At 50.1% G+C, this 16,405-nt stretch overlaps 1 protein-coding gene across 3 annotated transcripts in view; it reads right to left on the bottom strand.

Annotated features, from left to right (window-relative positions):
- LOC129842185 (formin-2-like) overlaps positions 1-16,405 on the bottom strand; it is a 448,967-nt gene that overhangs the window by 432,434 nt on the left and 128 nt on the right. For all 3 annotated transcript variants that reach the window (XM_055910617.1, XM_055910615.1, XM_055910616.1), the window contains exon 2: positions 6,915-10,276. In XM_055910617.1, coding sequence (XP_055766592.1) covers positions 6,915-10,276 — 3,362 coding nt within the window. The remainder of the gene's footprint in view (positions 1-6,914; positions 10,277-16,405) is intronic.

Here is a 16,405-nt window from a genome sequence, read left to right as displayed (position 1 = left end):
GATAACATGGCTATATACAGGGAGTACCGGGTGATAACATGGCTATATACAGGGAGTACCGGGTGATAACATGGCTATATACAGGGAGTACCGGGTGATAACATGGCTATATACAGGGAGTACCGGGTGATAACATGGCTATATACAGGGAGTACCGGGTGATAACATGGCTATGTACAGGGAGTACCGGGTAATACCATGGCTATATACACAGGGAGTACCGGGTGATAACATGGCTATGTACAGGGAGTACCGGGTAATACCATGGCTATATACACAGGGAGTACCGGGTAATACCATGGCTATATACACAGGGAGTACCGGGTGATAACATGGCTATGTACAGGGAGTACCGGGTAATACCATGGCTATATACACAGGGAGTACCGGGTGATACCATGGCTATATACACAGGGAGTACCGGGTGATAACATGGCTATGTACAGGGAGTACCGGGTAATACCATGGCTATGTACAGGGAGTACCGGGTAATACCATGGCTATATACACAGGGATTACCGGGTGATAACATGGCTATGTACAGGGAGTACCGGGTAATACCATTGCTATGTACAGGGAGTACCGGGTAATACCATGGCTATATACACAGGGAGTACCGGGTGATAACATGGCTATGTACAGGGAGTACCGGGTAATACCATGGCTATATACACAGGGAGTACCGGGTAATACCATGGCTATATACACAGGGAGTACCGGGTGATAACATGGCTATGTACAGGGAGTACCGGGTGATACCATGGCTATGTACAGGGAGTACCGGGTAATACCATGGCTATATACACAGGGAGTACCGGGTAATACCATGGCTATATACACAGGGAGTACCGGGTGATACCATGGCTATATACACAGGGCGTACCGGGTGATAACATGGCTATATACACAGGGAGTACCGGGTAATACCATGGCTATATACACAGGGAGTACCGGGTAATACCATGGCTATATACACAGGGAGTACCGGGTAATACCATGGCTATATACACAGGGAGTACCGGGTAATACCATGGCTATATACAGGGAGTACCGGGTGATAACATGGCTATATACAGGGAGTACCGGGTGATAACATGGCTATATACAGGGAGTACCGGGTGATAACATGGCTATATACAGGGAGTACCGGGTGATAACATGGCTATATACAGGGAGTACCGGGTGATAACATGGCTATATACAGGGAGTACCGGGTGATAACATGGCTATATACAGGGAGTACCGGGTAATAACATGGCTATATACAGGGAGTACCGGGTGATACCATGGCTATATACAGGGAGTACCGGGTGATACCATGGCTATATACAGGGAGTACCGGGTGATACCATGGCTATATACAGGGAGTACCGGGTGATACCATGGCTATATACAGGGAGTACCGGGTGATAACATGGCTATATACAGGGAGTACCGGGTGATAACATGGCTATATACAGGGAGTACCGGGTGATAACATGGCTATATACAGGGAGTACCGGGTGATAACATGGCTATATACAGGGAGTACCGGGTGATAACATGGCTATATACAGGGAGTACCGGGTGATAACATGGCTATATACAGGGAGTACCGGGTGATAACATGGCTATATACAGGGAGTACCGGGTGATAACATGGCTATATACACAGGGAGTACCGGGTGATACCATGGCTATATACACAGGGCGTACCGGGTGATAACATGGCTATATACACAGGGAGTACCGGGTAATAACATGGCTATATACACAGGGAGTACCGGGTAATAACATGGCTATATACACAAGGCGTACCGGGTAATAACATAGCTATATACAGGGAGTACCAGGTAATAACATGGACATACACAGGGAGTACCGGGTAATAACATGGCAGGTATTTTGTCAGCTGTTCGAGCACATTACATTTTTTCTTGAGCCAAGCCGAAGTTCGGTAGCCAGAGACTACGCCCCTTTGTCGGTGATTGGTCAACAGTAGGGATTCTTCAATGACGTGTTTGTTGTAATTCAACAAGACGACTAGTTAATGCAAATGTTTTTCCCCCCTTGTGAACACACCCAACAGTTAGACATCCTCTGCAAAAACGTCAAATAATTACAGATTTCTTGAGTTTTCTTAGATTAAAGATTAGATTAATTCGGATTATTTTGAGGAAGTGTGCTTGTTGCTAACACTTTCTCAAGTGTGAAAATAATAATGGACTATTTTCTCTGGTTTTTTTTCGGGCAACGATATTTTAAGTATGCAAGCACAGACGTTTTTCCCCTCGCTAGCCAAGATCTGCCAGGATCAAACAATCTGTCTGCTGACGCCTTAAGAGAAACCTCACTTCTATTGATGTAATGCAGCATGAAAGGTCCGTCACCCCCCCTCCTCCGTCCGTCACCCCCCCCCCCCTCCCCCGTACGTCAACCCCCCCCTCTCCCCCGTACGTCAACCCCCCCCTCTCCCCCGTACACACCATGCTCTGCACAACACACTAATCACCACGTCTCCATGGTGTTGGGCTAAGGGTGTGTGTGTGTGTGTTCACACCAACAACAATGTGCTATCCTGGAGCCAAAGCTCACAGCTCCTACAAACTACAAATAAATTAACATCTTGTCTGTTCTCAGACTCCTGTGTCTGGTGACATGCATCAGAAACCCTTTAAAGCACACGTCTGTTCTCAGACTCCTGTCTGTCTAGTGACATGCATCAGAAACCCTTTAAAGCACACGTGTAAAACTCATTCCACGGAGGGCTGAGTGTCTGTAGGTTTTCACTCTTCCCTTGTACTTGATTGATGACTTAAGGTCACTAATTAGTAATCAACTCCCCCTCACCTGGTTGGCTAGGTCTCAGTAAGGAACTCCCCTCACCTGGTTGACTAGGTCATAGTAAGGAACTCCCCTCACCTGGTTGTCTAGGTCTCAGTAAGGAACTCCCCTCACCTGGTCGTCTAGGTCTCAGTAAGGAACTCCCCTCACCTGGTTGTCTAGGGCTCAGTAAGGAACTCCCCTCACCTGGTTGTCTAGGTCTCAGTAAGGAACTCCCCTCACCTGGTTGGCTAGGTCTTAGTAAGGAACTCCCCCTCACCTGGTTCCCCTCACCTGGTTGTCTAGGTCTCAGTAAGGAACTCCCCTCACCTGGTTCCCCTCACCTGGTTGTCCAGGTCTCAGTAAGGAACTCCCCTCACCTGGTTGTCTAGGTCTCAGTAAGGAACTCCCCTCACCTGGTTGTCTAGGTCTCAGTAAGGAACTCCCCTCACCTGGTTGTCCAGGTCTCAGTAAGGAACTCCCCTCACCTGGTTGTCCAGGTCTCAGTAAGGAACTCCCCTCACCTGGTTGTCTCAGTAAGGAACTCCCCTCACCTGGTTGTCTAGGTCTCAGTAAGGAACTCCCCTCACCTGGTTGTCTAGGTCTCAGTAAGGAACTCCCCTCACCTGGTTGTCTAGGTCTCAGTAAGGAACTCCCCTCACCTGGTTGTCCAGGTCTCAGTAAGGAACTCCCCTCACCTGGTTGTCTAGGTCTCAGTAAGGAACTCCCCTCACCTGGTTGTCTAGGTCTCAGTAAGGAACTCCCCTCACCTGGTTGTCTAGGTCTCAGTAAGGAACTCCCCTCACCTGGTTGTCTAGGTCTCAGTAAGGAACTCCCCTCACCTGGTTGTCTAGGTCTCATTAAGGAACTCCCCTCACCTGGTTGTCTAGGTCTCAGTAAGGAACTCCCCTCACCTGGTTGTCTCAGTAAGGAACTCCCCTCACCTGGTTGTCTAGGTCTCAGTAAGGAACTCCCCTCACCTGGTTGTCTAGGTCTCAGTAAGGAACTCCCCTCACCTGGTTGTCTAGGTCTCAGTAAGGAATTCCCCTCACCTGGTTGTCTAGGTCTCAGTAAGGAATTCCCCTCACCTGGTTGTCTAGGTCTCAGTAAGGAACTCCCCTCACCTGGTTGTCCAGACCTAAATTGAAGGGAAAGACCAGCAGGCACTAGGCCCAACATGGAATGAGTTTGACATACCTGCTTTAAAAGCATGACATGTTAACCTTGTCCAGCCGAGACCAGGGATGAGGAGGGACATACCGACCGAGGGGGGGGGGGGGTCACGGTCAGGAGGGACAGACCGAGGGGGGGGGGGGGGGGGGGGGGTCACGGTCAGGAGGGACCGACCGAGGGGGGGGTCACAGTCAGGAGGGACAGACCGAGGGGGGGTCACAGTCAGGAGGGACAGACCAAGGGGGGGACAGACCGAGAGGGGTTTCACGTCGGGAGGAACAGACCGAGGGGGGGATCACGTCGGGAGGGACAGACCAAGGGGGGGATAGACCGAGGGGGGTTTCACGTCGGGAGGAACAGACCGAGGGGGGAATCACGTCGGGAGGGACAGACCGAGGGGGGGGGGGGGGGGGCAGACCGGGGGGGGGGGGCAGACCGAGGGGGGGGGGGGGCAGACCGAGGGGGGGGGGGGGGGGGGCAGACCGAGGGGGGAGGGGGGGACAGACCGAAGGGGGAGGGGGGGTCACGGTCAGGAAGGACAGACCGAAGGGGGAGGGGGGGTCACGGTCAGGAAGGACAGACCGAAGGGGGAGGGGGGGTCACGGTCAGGAAGGACAGACCGAAGGGGGAGGGGGGGGTCACGGTCAGGAAGGACAGACCGAAGGGGGAGGGGGGGTCACGGTCAGGAAGGACAGACCGAAGGGGGAGGGGGGGTCACGGTCAGGAAGGACAGACCGAAGGGGGAGGGGGTCACGTCGGGAGGGACAGACCGAGGGGGGGGGGGTCACGTCGGGAGGGACAGACCGAGGGGGGGGGGTCACGTCGGGAGGGACAGACCGAGGGGGGGGTCACGTCGGGAGGGACAGACCGAGGGGGGGGGGGGGGGGGGGGTCACGTCGGGAGGGACAGACCGAGTGGGGGTCAGGTCGGGAGGGACAGACCGAGGGGGGGTCACAGTCAGGAGGGACAGACCGAGGGACTCTATCTCCGGTCACCCTCTCCAGTAGGAAAAAGTTTAATTTGGTCCGTCCGAGGGAGACCTCTTTTCTCTCTTCCATTAGTTCACAGTTAGAGAGCTGAGGCACAAAACAAAGACCACTGTCCCTCTTTGCCAACTAACCACCACACATCTCAATACCCACCACCACACATCTCAATACCCACCACCACACATCTCAATACCCACCACCACACATCTCAATACCCACTGCTGTTAGTTTATGCTCAGTACTTAGAGAAGGAATGAACAACTGTCCAGGCCAAATACTGTCTATTATACATCCTACTGTATATTATACATCCTACATCCTATTATACATCCAACAGCAGCTAGCCTACACCCCGTAGTCCCACAACAGCAGCTAGCCTACACCCCGTAGTCCCACAACAGCAGCTAGCCTACACCCCGTAGTCCCACAACAGCAGCTAGCTAGTCCCACAACAGCAGCTAGCTAGTCCCACAACAGCAGCTAGCTAGTCCCACAACAGCAGCTAGCTAGTCCCACAACAGCAGCTAGCTAGTCCCACAACAGCAGCTAGCTAGTCCCACAACAGCAGCTAGCCTACACCCCGTAGTCCCACAACAGCAGCTAGCCTACACCCCGTAGTCCCACAACAGCAGCTAGCCTACACCCCGTAGTCCCACAACAGCAGCTAGCCTACACCCCGTAGTCCCACAACAGCAGCTAGCCTACACCCCGTAGTCCCACAACAGCAGCTAGCCTACACCCCGTAGTCCCACAACAGCAGCTAGCCTACACCCCGTAGTCCCACAACAGCAGCTAGCCTACACCCCGTAGTCCCACAACAGCAGCTAGCCTACACCCCGTAGTCCCACAACAGCAGCTAGCCTACACCCCGTAGTCCCACAACAGCAGCTAGCTAGTCCCACAACAGCAGCTAGCTAGTCCCACAACAGCAGCTAGCTAGTCCCACAACAGCAGCTAGCTAGTCCCACAACAGCAGCTAGCTAGTCCCACAACAGCAGCTAGCTAGTCCCACAACAGCAGCTAGCCTACACCCCGTAGTCCCACAACAGCAGCTAGCCTACACCCCGTAGTCCCACAACAGCAGCTAGCCTACACCCCGTAGTCCCACAACAGCAGCTAGCCTACACCATAGTCCCACAACAGCAGCTAGCCTACACCATAGTCCCACAACAGCAGCTAGCCTACACCCCGTAGTCCCACAACAGCAGCTAGCCTACACCCCGTAGTCCCACAACAGCAGCTAGCCTACACCCCGTAGTCCCACAACAGCAGCTAGCCTACACCCCGTAGTCCCACAACAGCAGCTAGCCTACACCCCGTAGTCCCACAACAGCAGCTAGCCTACACCCCGTAGTCCCCACAACAGCAGCTAGCCTACACCCCGTAGTCCCACAACAGCAGCTAGCCTACACCCCGTAGTCCCACAACAGCAGCTAGCCTACACCCCGTAGTCCCACAACAGCAGCTAGCCTACACCATAGTCCCACAACAGCAGCTAGCCTACACCCCGTAGTCCCACAACAGCAGCTAGCCTACACCCCGTAGTCCCACAACAGCAGCTAGCCTACACCCCGTAGTCCCACAACAGCAGCGATTTTTATTTAACCTTTATTTAACTAGGAAAGTCAGTTAAGAACAAATTCTTATTTACACTGACGGCCTACCGGGGAACAGTGGGTTAACTTCCTTGTTCAAGGGCAGAACGACAGATTTATACCTTGTCAGCTTGGGGATTCGATCTAGCAACCTTTCTGGTTACTGGCCCAACACTCTAACCACTAGGCTACCTGCCACCGCAATACAATACTCTGTCCCTCATACAGAGCAATTTACACACATTTTGGCACTTTTTCATCACAACAACATAAACAAACAAAAGCAACAACTTGGGAAAGAGGCCTTGGTCTCAATGGGAGTCTGTGAAAATAAAGGTTGAGAAAAAAAACTCACCGGTGAAGATGTCATGGAAGCTGCAGGTAGACACCTGTCCGGTTGAGGATCTCCGTGTGGCACACAGGGGCTGACTGCCCCCCCTCAGCCTGTCCTCCGACCCTCCGTACCCCTGCAGATAATCCGCTGATCCTGCCTTGGTGGGGCGCTCCCTCTCCAGCTCCTCGGTCCAGTCCGCGGACCAGCTGAGGGGACCGGCGATGCTGTGGGAGCGCTGTCGTCTAACCCTCCACTTCTCCGTGCGGTGTCCCAGGTCGTGGCAGCGCCGGCGGAACAAGGGGCTCTGTGAGGGTGAGGTGCCCGGGGAACCAGACAGCTGCCGGGTGGTGGTCTTGATGTAAGACGGGTAAATGGGAGGGTAGGGTTTGACTGTGGGGCTGGTGCCTGAGGAGGAGTGGTTGTAGGATGGAAGGGTGGAGGTCAGGGTGGACTTGAGGAGACGCGTGGCCAGGCTAGGGCTCTCCTGACAGGGCCAAGGGTAGAAGGACACGCTGCTCTTCCTCCTCTGGGTGATCAGGGGGTCGTCGGTAGGCTCAGAGCACCTCAGATCCCCCCTGCTAAGACATTCCAGGGACTCAACGCTGACTGCAGCACCCACCCCTGCCCCCACCCAGTCCCCCACCCTCTCCTCTCCCTCGGAGGCGTTGTCAGAGCTCAGGTCTATGTCCTCGTGGCTCGTGGTCGCGTCACTGTGACTAAGGCTCTCGGCTGACATGGGAGGCAGGTCCAGGTCATTCTCGTCCTCTTCCTCCACCTCCTCCAACACCTCCTTCTCCTCTCTGAGAGGAGACTCCACAGCGCTCTCAAAGGAGGCTGTGAGGTCTGGGAAGCTGGTAACGCTGGTTGTCTTGGTAACGTGGCCGTTAGTCTGGGCTGTGGGGGGCTGAGAGAGGGGCTGAGTGTTAACGTTCACCTCCTGGCAGCTCAATGCCTCCTCCTCCTCCTGCTCCTCCTCCTGCTCCTTTGTCCCAGAGAAATAGGAGGGGGCACAAAGGGCCGGTTCTGTTTCAGCCCCTCTCAGCTCCCAGTTTAGTTCCTCTGTAGCAGTGGTTGCTCCCCTCTCCTCCTCCTCTGCCGCCTCCTCCTGCCCATCCAGGGACAGGGACGGTTTAGAAAGCAGGCCATTCTCCCGGCCAGTGACGGGGGCTGCCTCTGGGGCAGCGAGAGGCTCCGGTGGGGGGGTTTGTTCAGTGGGACTGGGGGTAGTTATAACCTCGTCAGACCTCTGTTTCCTCCACCCTCCTCCCCAACCCAGCTCTTCACTCAGCTCAGCGGTGGAGATAATCACCCCCTGCTGTAGTCTAATAGCCTGCTGGATGTCCGCTAGCAGGTCCTCTTGTTCCGCAGCTGAGTGAAAGCTATAGATGTCCACGTCTGAACCAGAGCTGCTCCTCTTTCTCTGTTCAACATCCTCCTGCTGGTCTGGAGCAGTGTCCGTGGTCGCCACCGTGGGCTGCCGGCTCTCCACCGCGGGCTGCCGGCTCTCCACCGCGGGCTGCCGGCTCTCCACCGCGGGCTGCCGGCTCTCCACCGCGGGCTGCCGGCTCTCCCCCGTGATACAACCATGACTCCTAGCACCGTGCCCGTCGCCAGGCTCTGTTGTTCCCTCGGTGTCAGACTGGCCCAGGTCGTCAGCTGACAGAGAGAGGTCTGGTGTTTTGGTGAGAGCAGAGTGAGCGGAGTCCAGCTCATTCTGAGACGACAACACATCCTCCCTGGATCCTCCTGTCGAACCCTTCCCCTTTAGATTCTTCCTCTTCCTGATAGAGAACACAGAGGATTTAGACTCCTTCTTATTCTTCTTCTCCTCCCCCACTCCTTTGCCATGTTTTCCGTGGGATTTCTTGCCGTGGTGAAATCCTTTGTTTGTGCCGTCAGTGTGACGAGGCTCTCCGGTGGTATTGTCTGCTGCGTCCTGTCCGTATCCTTCCCCCTCTTTCCCCTTCTTCTGCTTCCCCTCCTGGTTCCCCATAATGCTGGATCTCAGCCTCCACTTCTGTCTGACGCCGAGACTCAGGCCATGTCTTTGAAAACAGCTGCCATTTTCTCTGCTGCTGCTCCTCCGTCTACGTCTGCGTAGCTGCTGCGAGGCGGACGCTGTGATGCTGCTTTCCGGTGACGATGATGAGAGGAGCAGTGCTGATGATGCAAAGACGACGTACGCCTGCTCTCGCTCTTCTCCTCCTCCTCCTCCTCCTCCTCCTCCTCCCTGCGCCAGTGCGATTTCTCCCTGCTCTTCTCCCTCCCCTCCCTGCGTGACTTCTCGCTGCTTCCCTTCTCCCCCTCCTCCCTGCAGTCTCTTTCCATGCGCGTGCACCTGCTCGCTCTCTCCCGGCTCCCTTTCCCTCTCCCCACCTCTTTCTCTCCTTCCTCCCTGCCCCTCCTCCTCTCCATCTGCTGCTCTGCATAATGTGCTGAGCCTAGCAGAACTGGAGAAAGAGAAACAGCCCTCAGAAACAACAGTAGAGGTCTCTGCCGGCTGCCTCTCCGCCGGCTGCCTCCTCGCCAGGGGTAGAGAAAACCATGGCTGCTGATAGTGTCGAGTTGGGTACTGGTGGGGCTCCAGGGAGAGGTGGTCGCTGTGACAGAGAGTCTGGCGGGGAGAACGGGTGTTATAAGGACTATAGCGGAGAGTGCGTCTGTTATAGGGGCTGCGACAGGGAGTCTGGCTGTGACAGGGAGCCTGGCTGTGACAGGGAGCCTGGCTGTGACAGGGAGCCTGGCTGTGACAGGGAGCCTGGCGGGGAGTGTGACGATTATAGGGGCTGTGACGGGGAGTGTGTCTGGGAGTGTGGCTGGGAGTGTGGCTATTATAGGGACTGTGACAGGGAGTCTGGCTGTGACAGGGAGTCTGACAGGGAGTCTGACCGGGAGTGTGGCTCTGACCGGGAGTGTGGCTGTGACAGGGAGTCTGGCAGGGAGTGTGGCTGTGACAGGGAGTCTGGCAGGGAGTCTGACCGGGAGTGTGGCTGTGACAGGGAGTCTGGCAGGGAGTGTGGCTGTGACAGGGAGTCTGACCGGGAGTGTGGCTGTGACAGGGAGTCTGACCGGGAGTGTGGCTGTGACAGGGAGTCTGACCGGGAGTGTGGCTGTGACAGGGAGTCTGACCGGGAGTGTGGCTGTGACAGGGAGTCTGACCGGGAGTGTGGCTGTGACAGGGAGTCTGGCAGGGAGTGTGACTGTGACAGGGAGTCTGGCAGGGAGTGTGACTGTTTGTATTCATATTGAACAGACACACAGTTCTCCCTGTAAAAGGAGTCCTGACAATGCTCTCCCTCAACACAGGGATGTGGTTTTCTATGGTCTGGATGGTACGCATGGTGAAGTCTTGATGCTGGGGACAGTTCTGCCAGTGATGGTTTCTGGAGAAAAACAGGAGAAATATATATCATTATACATACACACACACGTTCAAAAGTTTGGGGTCACTAAGAAATCCCTCCTGTGTTCCAATGCCACGTTGTGTTAGCCTTTTAAAATGATAAACTTGGATTATCTAACACAACGTGCCATTGGAACACAGGAGTGATGATTGGCGCCCCCCCCCCCCCCTTGGGTTGTGCCGTGGCGGAGATCTTTGTGGGCTATACTCAAGTCAAATGTATCTATAAAGCCCTTCTTACATCAGCTGATATCTCCAAGTGCAAGCAATGCAGGTGTACTCGGCCTTGTCTCAGGATGGTAAGTTGGTGGTTGAAGGTATCCCTCTTGTGGTGTGGGGGCTCTGCATTGGCAAAGTGGGCGGGGTTATATCCTGCCTGTTTGGCCTTGTCCGGGGGTATCATCGGATGGGGCCACATTTTCTCCTGACCCCTCCTGTCTCAGCCTCCAGTAATTATGCTGCAGTAGTTTATGTCAGGGGGCTAGGGTCAGTCTGTTATATCTGGAGTATTTGTCCCGTCTTATCCGGTGTCCTGTGTGAATTTAAGTATGCTCTCTCTAATTATCTTTCTCTCGGAGGACCTGAGCCCTAGGACCATGCCTCAGGACTACCTGACATGATGACTCCTTGTTGTCCCCAGTCCACCTGGCCGTGCTGCTGCTCCAGTTTGAACTGTTCTGCCTGCAGCTATGGAACCCTGACCTGTTCACTTTGATTACTATTATTTGACCCTGCTGGTCATTTATGAACATTTGAACATCTTGGCCATGTTCTGTTATAATCTCCACCCGGCACAGCCAGAAGAGGACTGGCCACCCCTCATAGCCTGGTTCCTCTCTAGGTTTCTTCCTAGGTTTTGGCCTTTCTAGGGAGTTTTTCCTAGCCACCGTGCTTCTACACCTGCATTGCTTGCTGTTTGGGGTTTTAGGCTGGGTCTCTGTACAGCACTTTGAGATATCAGCTGATGTAAGAAGGGATTTATAAATACATTTGATGGTTGCTGATAATGGGAGTCTGTACACCTATGTAGATATAAAAAATAAAAAAGGATCTGCCATTTCCAGCTACAATAGTCATTTACAACATTAACAATGTCTACACTGTATTTCTGATCAATTTGACGTTATTTTAAAAATGAAAAAAAAAAAAGTGTTTTTCGTTCAAAAACAAGGACATTTCTAAGTGACCCCAAACTTTTGAACGGTAGTGTGTATGTATATTATATATATTTTTAAATCGACCAGCCAACAAAAAGCTGATATACAATACAATAAAATGTATTATTAGTGTGCATGAAGTCGTGGTATATTGTTTAATTTAATTACATGTGTGACCTGAGTCTTTCAATCGCCCCTCCATTTCCGAGTTGCTAAAATTCGAATAGTTCGGCTAATTTCAGTTTGTGACAAAACAAGCCAGTATAGTGTGAAGAATCATTATAATCAAATCAAAGTGTATTTTTCAAGAGCGCCGAATACAACACCTTACAGTGAAATGCAAACTTACAGGCCAACAGTGTGATTTATATGTCAAAAATACAAAACAGTAAAAAGACATTGAAAAATAAGTGGCGAGGCTATTTACAGGCACAGGTTAGTCAGGCTGATTGAGGTAGTATGTACATGAATGTATGGTTAAAGTGACTATGCATATAAACTTGGCAAAAAAAGAAACATCCCTTTTTCAGGACCCTTTTCAAAGATAATTCGTAAAAATCTAATTTCTGTGTGAATTTTGTAGGGTCGCCAACAAAGTTACATAAAGAGCCCTTAGCGTTCAAACAATGAAATGGTTCCGATAGTTTTTCCTACCATTCATTTTAGAAACACTTAAAATAAGGTCTGTATTTCGTGTAGGCTCACCCTGGCTTTACATTTTTGATAACCATGTAAATCTCTCTCGGACAAAGTGATTTATCAATATATTAGTCTCCATTTATTCTCAGATTTAAAAATGCTAATTAGCGTCAGAGTAGACATCAGGCAAAACTACAAATCCCTGCAAGCTCCTGCACTTCCTCTCCAGCGGACACCTTTGCTAACAGGTATTGTGTCAACGTAAAACTTGCACAAGACAGTTCACGGAATTGTCAATTTAAAGGAATGTAGCCAATTTATTCATTACTACATGTAACAGATGGTAAGAATCTCTGGATTAACTCTTGGCTTGAGTTGGCAGTCTCATCCAGATCATCGTGGCATTTGTAGTTCTTTATCATAGCCACATTAGTAAGGTAATTAGCATTTCAGTTTTGGTGGGTAAATACAGGCAAATATATTCATTAAAAAAAGTCACCTTGTCGAGAGAGATGTACAGTTATTAAAAATGTCACGCCGGAAACACAGCCCTTGTTTTAAGTGTTGCTAAAATCTCCTATGGGGAAAAGGAACGGTTGAAAAAAAACAATTGGAACCATTTCCCCGTTTGACCGCTAGGTTTTAAGGCTATTATAACGTGATACTCCACTAACAGCTTTAATAAAAATGCTCAGCTGCCACTTTAAGGGGCGGGCGGTTACCATGGTAACGCGATTCAGTCATGTTTGTGCGACTGAGATTGAGTCTGACTATGAGTCGCGTCGCGTCATCCCTAGCAGTTTTTATTTAACCAGGCACGTCTGCTCGTTAAGAAGAAATTATTATTTACAATGAATAAAACGATGTAAATAGCCAAGAAACAAGGTTAAAACGCTCACTTCTGTTTCAAGTAAATTAGACAAAATGTCATGTTTGTGCTCAGCTCTATACGTGCGCACAGCCCCAGCCAGGCGGTGTTGCAGCGCAAGGTGGGATAGGCTGTAGGTTCTGTAGATGTTTGACTTTGTGCGATTAAACATAAACGGCAGAAATACTGTTTTAGGATAAAAAATTATCCGGAATAGAGGCAAGCCTGGTTCAGTCTGCTTTCCACCAAACACTGCGAGATTAATTCACTTTTCAGCAGGCAATAAGCTAAAACAGGATGACAATTAAACACTGGAGTTCCTTACCAAGACGACATTGAATGTTCCTGAGTGGCCTGGTTACCCTTTTGACTTAAATCGGCTTGAAAATGGCTGTCTAGCAAAGATCAAATACCAACTCGACAGAGGTTGAAGACATTTTTTTTAAATAATAAATGTACAAATTGTGCAATCCAGGTGTGCAAAATTCTTAGAGATTTACCCAGAAAGACTCACAGCTGTAATCACCGCCAAAGGTGATTCTAACATGAATCGACTCAGGTTTAATACTTATGTTATCAAGTTAATATATAGACTCATGAGGTTTAATACTTATGTAATGAAGTTAATATATAGACTCAGGAGGTTTAATACTTATGTAATGAAGTTAATATATAGACTCATGAGGTAGAATACTTATGTAATCAAGTTAATATATATTTTTACAAATGTTATAATTGTTCTACTTTGACATTAGAATGTGTAGATTACTGACCCGGCCCCCCCAAAAATAAATGACAAATCCATTTTAATCCGACCCTGTAACAAAACAAAATGTGGGAAAAGTCAAGGGGTGTGAATACTTCTGAAGGCCCTGTATATCTACACAAACTACATGTCCAACAGTATGTGGACACCTGCTCGTCAAACATATCATTCCAGAATCACAGGCATTAATATGGAGTTTGTCCCCCCCAGTTTGCTGCTATAACAGGATCCACTCTTCTGGGAAGGCTTTCCACTAGATGTTGGAACATTGCTGCTATAACAGCCCCCACTCTTCTGGGAAGGCTTTCCACTAGATGTTTGAACATTGCTGCTATAACAGCCTCCACTCTTCTGGGAAGGCTTTCCACTAGATGTTGGAACATTGCTGCTATAACAGCCTCCACTCTTCTGGGAAGGCTTTCCGCTAGATGTTGGAACATTGCTGCTATAACAGCCTCCACTCTTCTGGGAAGGCTTTCCACTAGATGTAGGAACATTGCTGCTATAACAGCCTCCACTCTTCTGGGAAGGCTTTCCACTAGATGTTGGAACATTGCTGCTATAACAGCCTCCACTCTTCTGGGAAGGCTTTCCACTAGATGTTTGAACATTGCTGCTATAACAGCCTCCACTCTTCTGGGAAGGCTTTCCACTAGATGTCGGAACATTGCTGCTATAACAGCCTCCACTCTTCTGGGAAGGCTTTCCACTAGATGTAGGAACATTGCTGCTTTAACAGCCTCCACTCTTCTGGGAAGGCTTTCCACTAGATGTTGGAACATTGCTGCTATAACAGCCTCCACTCTTCTGGGAAGGCTTTCCACTAGATGTCGGAACATTGCTGCTATAACAGCCTCCACTCTTCTGGGAAGGCTTTCCACTAGATGTTGGAACATTGCTGTCATAACAGCCTCCACTCTTCTGGGAAGGCTTTCCTCTAGATGTTGGAACATTGCTGCTATAACAGCCTCCACTCTTCTGGGAAGGTTTTCCACTAGATGTTGTAACATTGCTGCTATAACAGCCTCCACTCTTCTGGGAAGGCTTTCCACTAGATGTTGGAACATTGCTGCTATAACAGCCTCCACTCTTCTGGGAAGGCTTTCCACTAGATGTTGGAACATTGCTGTCATAACAGCCTCCACTCTTCTGGGAAGGCTTTCCTCTAGATGTTGGAACATTGCTGCTATAACAGCCTCCACTCTTCTGGGAAGGTTTTCCACTAGATGTTGTAACATTGCTGCTATAACAGCCTCCACTCTTCTGGGAAGGCTTTCCACTAGATGTTGGAACATTGCTGCTATAACAGCCTCCACTCTTCTGGGAAGGCTTTCCACTAGATGTTGGAACATTGCTGCTGTAACAGCCTCCACTCTTCTGGGAAGACTTTCCACTAGATGTTTGGAACATTGCTGTGGGGACCTGCTTCCATTCAGCCACAAGAGCATTAGTGAGGTCAGGCACGGATGTTGGACGATTAGGCCTGGCTCGCGGTCGGCGTTCCAATTTATCCCAACGGGTGTTCGATGGGGTTGACGTCTGCAGGCCAGGCAAGTTCTTCCACACCGATCTTGACAAAAAATGTCTGTATGGACCTTGCTTTGTGCAAGGGGGCATTGTCATGCTGAAACAGGAAATGGCCTTCCCCAAACTGTTGCCACAAAGTTGGAAGAACAGAATTGTCCAGAATGTCATTGTAAGCTGTAGCATTAAGATTTCCCTTCACTGGAACTACGGGTCCTGAACCATGAAAAACAGTTCCAGACCATTATTCCTCCTCTACCAACATCAAGTTGGCACAGGGCAGGTCCTTACCGTTCTGCCACCGTAGGACAGACCCAAAAAATGGCTCCAGACAAACTAGAATAGTCCCAGTAAGCAAATTGACGTTGAAAATATGTATTTTCCAGACATTTAAGTTATGTTCAATTTAGGTTTCTGAATGAAAGGTATTTAAAGCATTTTTAAAATACATATTTTCCAGGAAGTTGAAAAGGCGTCTTTTCACAAACACCAACGGCCAGATTTCAACAGGTCTAGGTATAAATCTGTCGTTCTGCCCCCTGAACAAGGCAGTTAACCCACTGTTCCCCGGTAGGCCGTCATTGAAAATAAGAATTAGTTCTTAATTAACTGACTTGCCTAGTTAAATAAAAGGTTAAAAAAAAAAAAGTGTGTGCGTCATTCAGGATAAGGATAACTCACTTCATTCAGCATCCTGCATTTCAACACTGCCCCGACGACAACATTATGTTAATGACTATATTCGTCTTCTTTATTTAGACAGGTACTTGTGCGATAACGTTCAACCCGATCAGCTCCGACGCTCGTCCCCAAGCGAATTGCGCCCCGGGCAGAAGTAGTATCATATAAACAAAACGAACCTTTCCTGAAACTTACATTTAAAAATGGACTGCAATGTTCAGATCACCAATAACCGTTTTAACGGGCTAGAAAGTTCCAGTTTAGGCTAATATTTCTGGAAATGACAGCAACTCCATAGTGGAGGTGTAGAATTTAGATGTTGTTTCCTAATTGCAACTAATCTCGCTCTGAGACACTTCAGACAGATTGCTACCAATTTGCGGCATGTTGTGTTGGTGTCAATCAATGTGAAAAACACGGGAAAAGTTATTGGTTTTACTGGACGTTTAACGAACATGTGCCAGGGGGAAAAAA

This window comes from Salvelinus fontinalis, unplaced genomic scaffold (genome assembly GCF_029448725.1).
Source record: "Salvelinus fontinalis isolate EN_2023a unplaced genomic scaffold, ASM2944872v1 scaffold_0022, whole genome shotgun sequence".
NCBI lineage: Eukaryota > Metazoa > Chordata > Actinopteri > Salmoniformes > Salmonidae > Salvelinus > Salvelinus fontinalis.
This window is presented reverse-complemented; position numbering and strand designations above follow the sequence as displayed.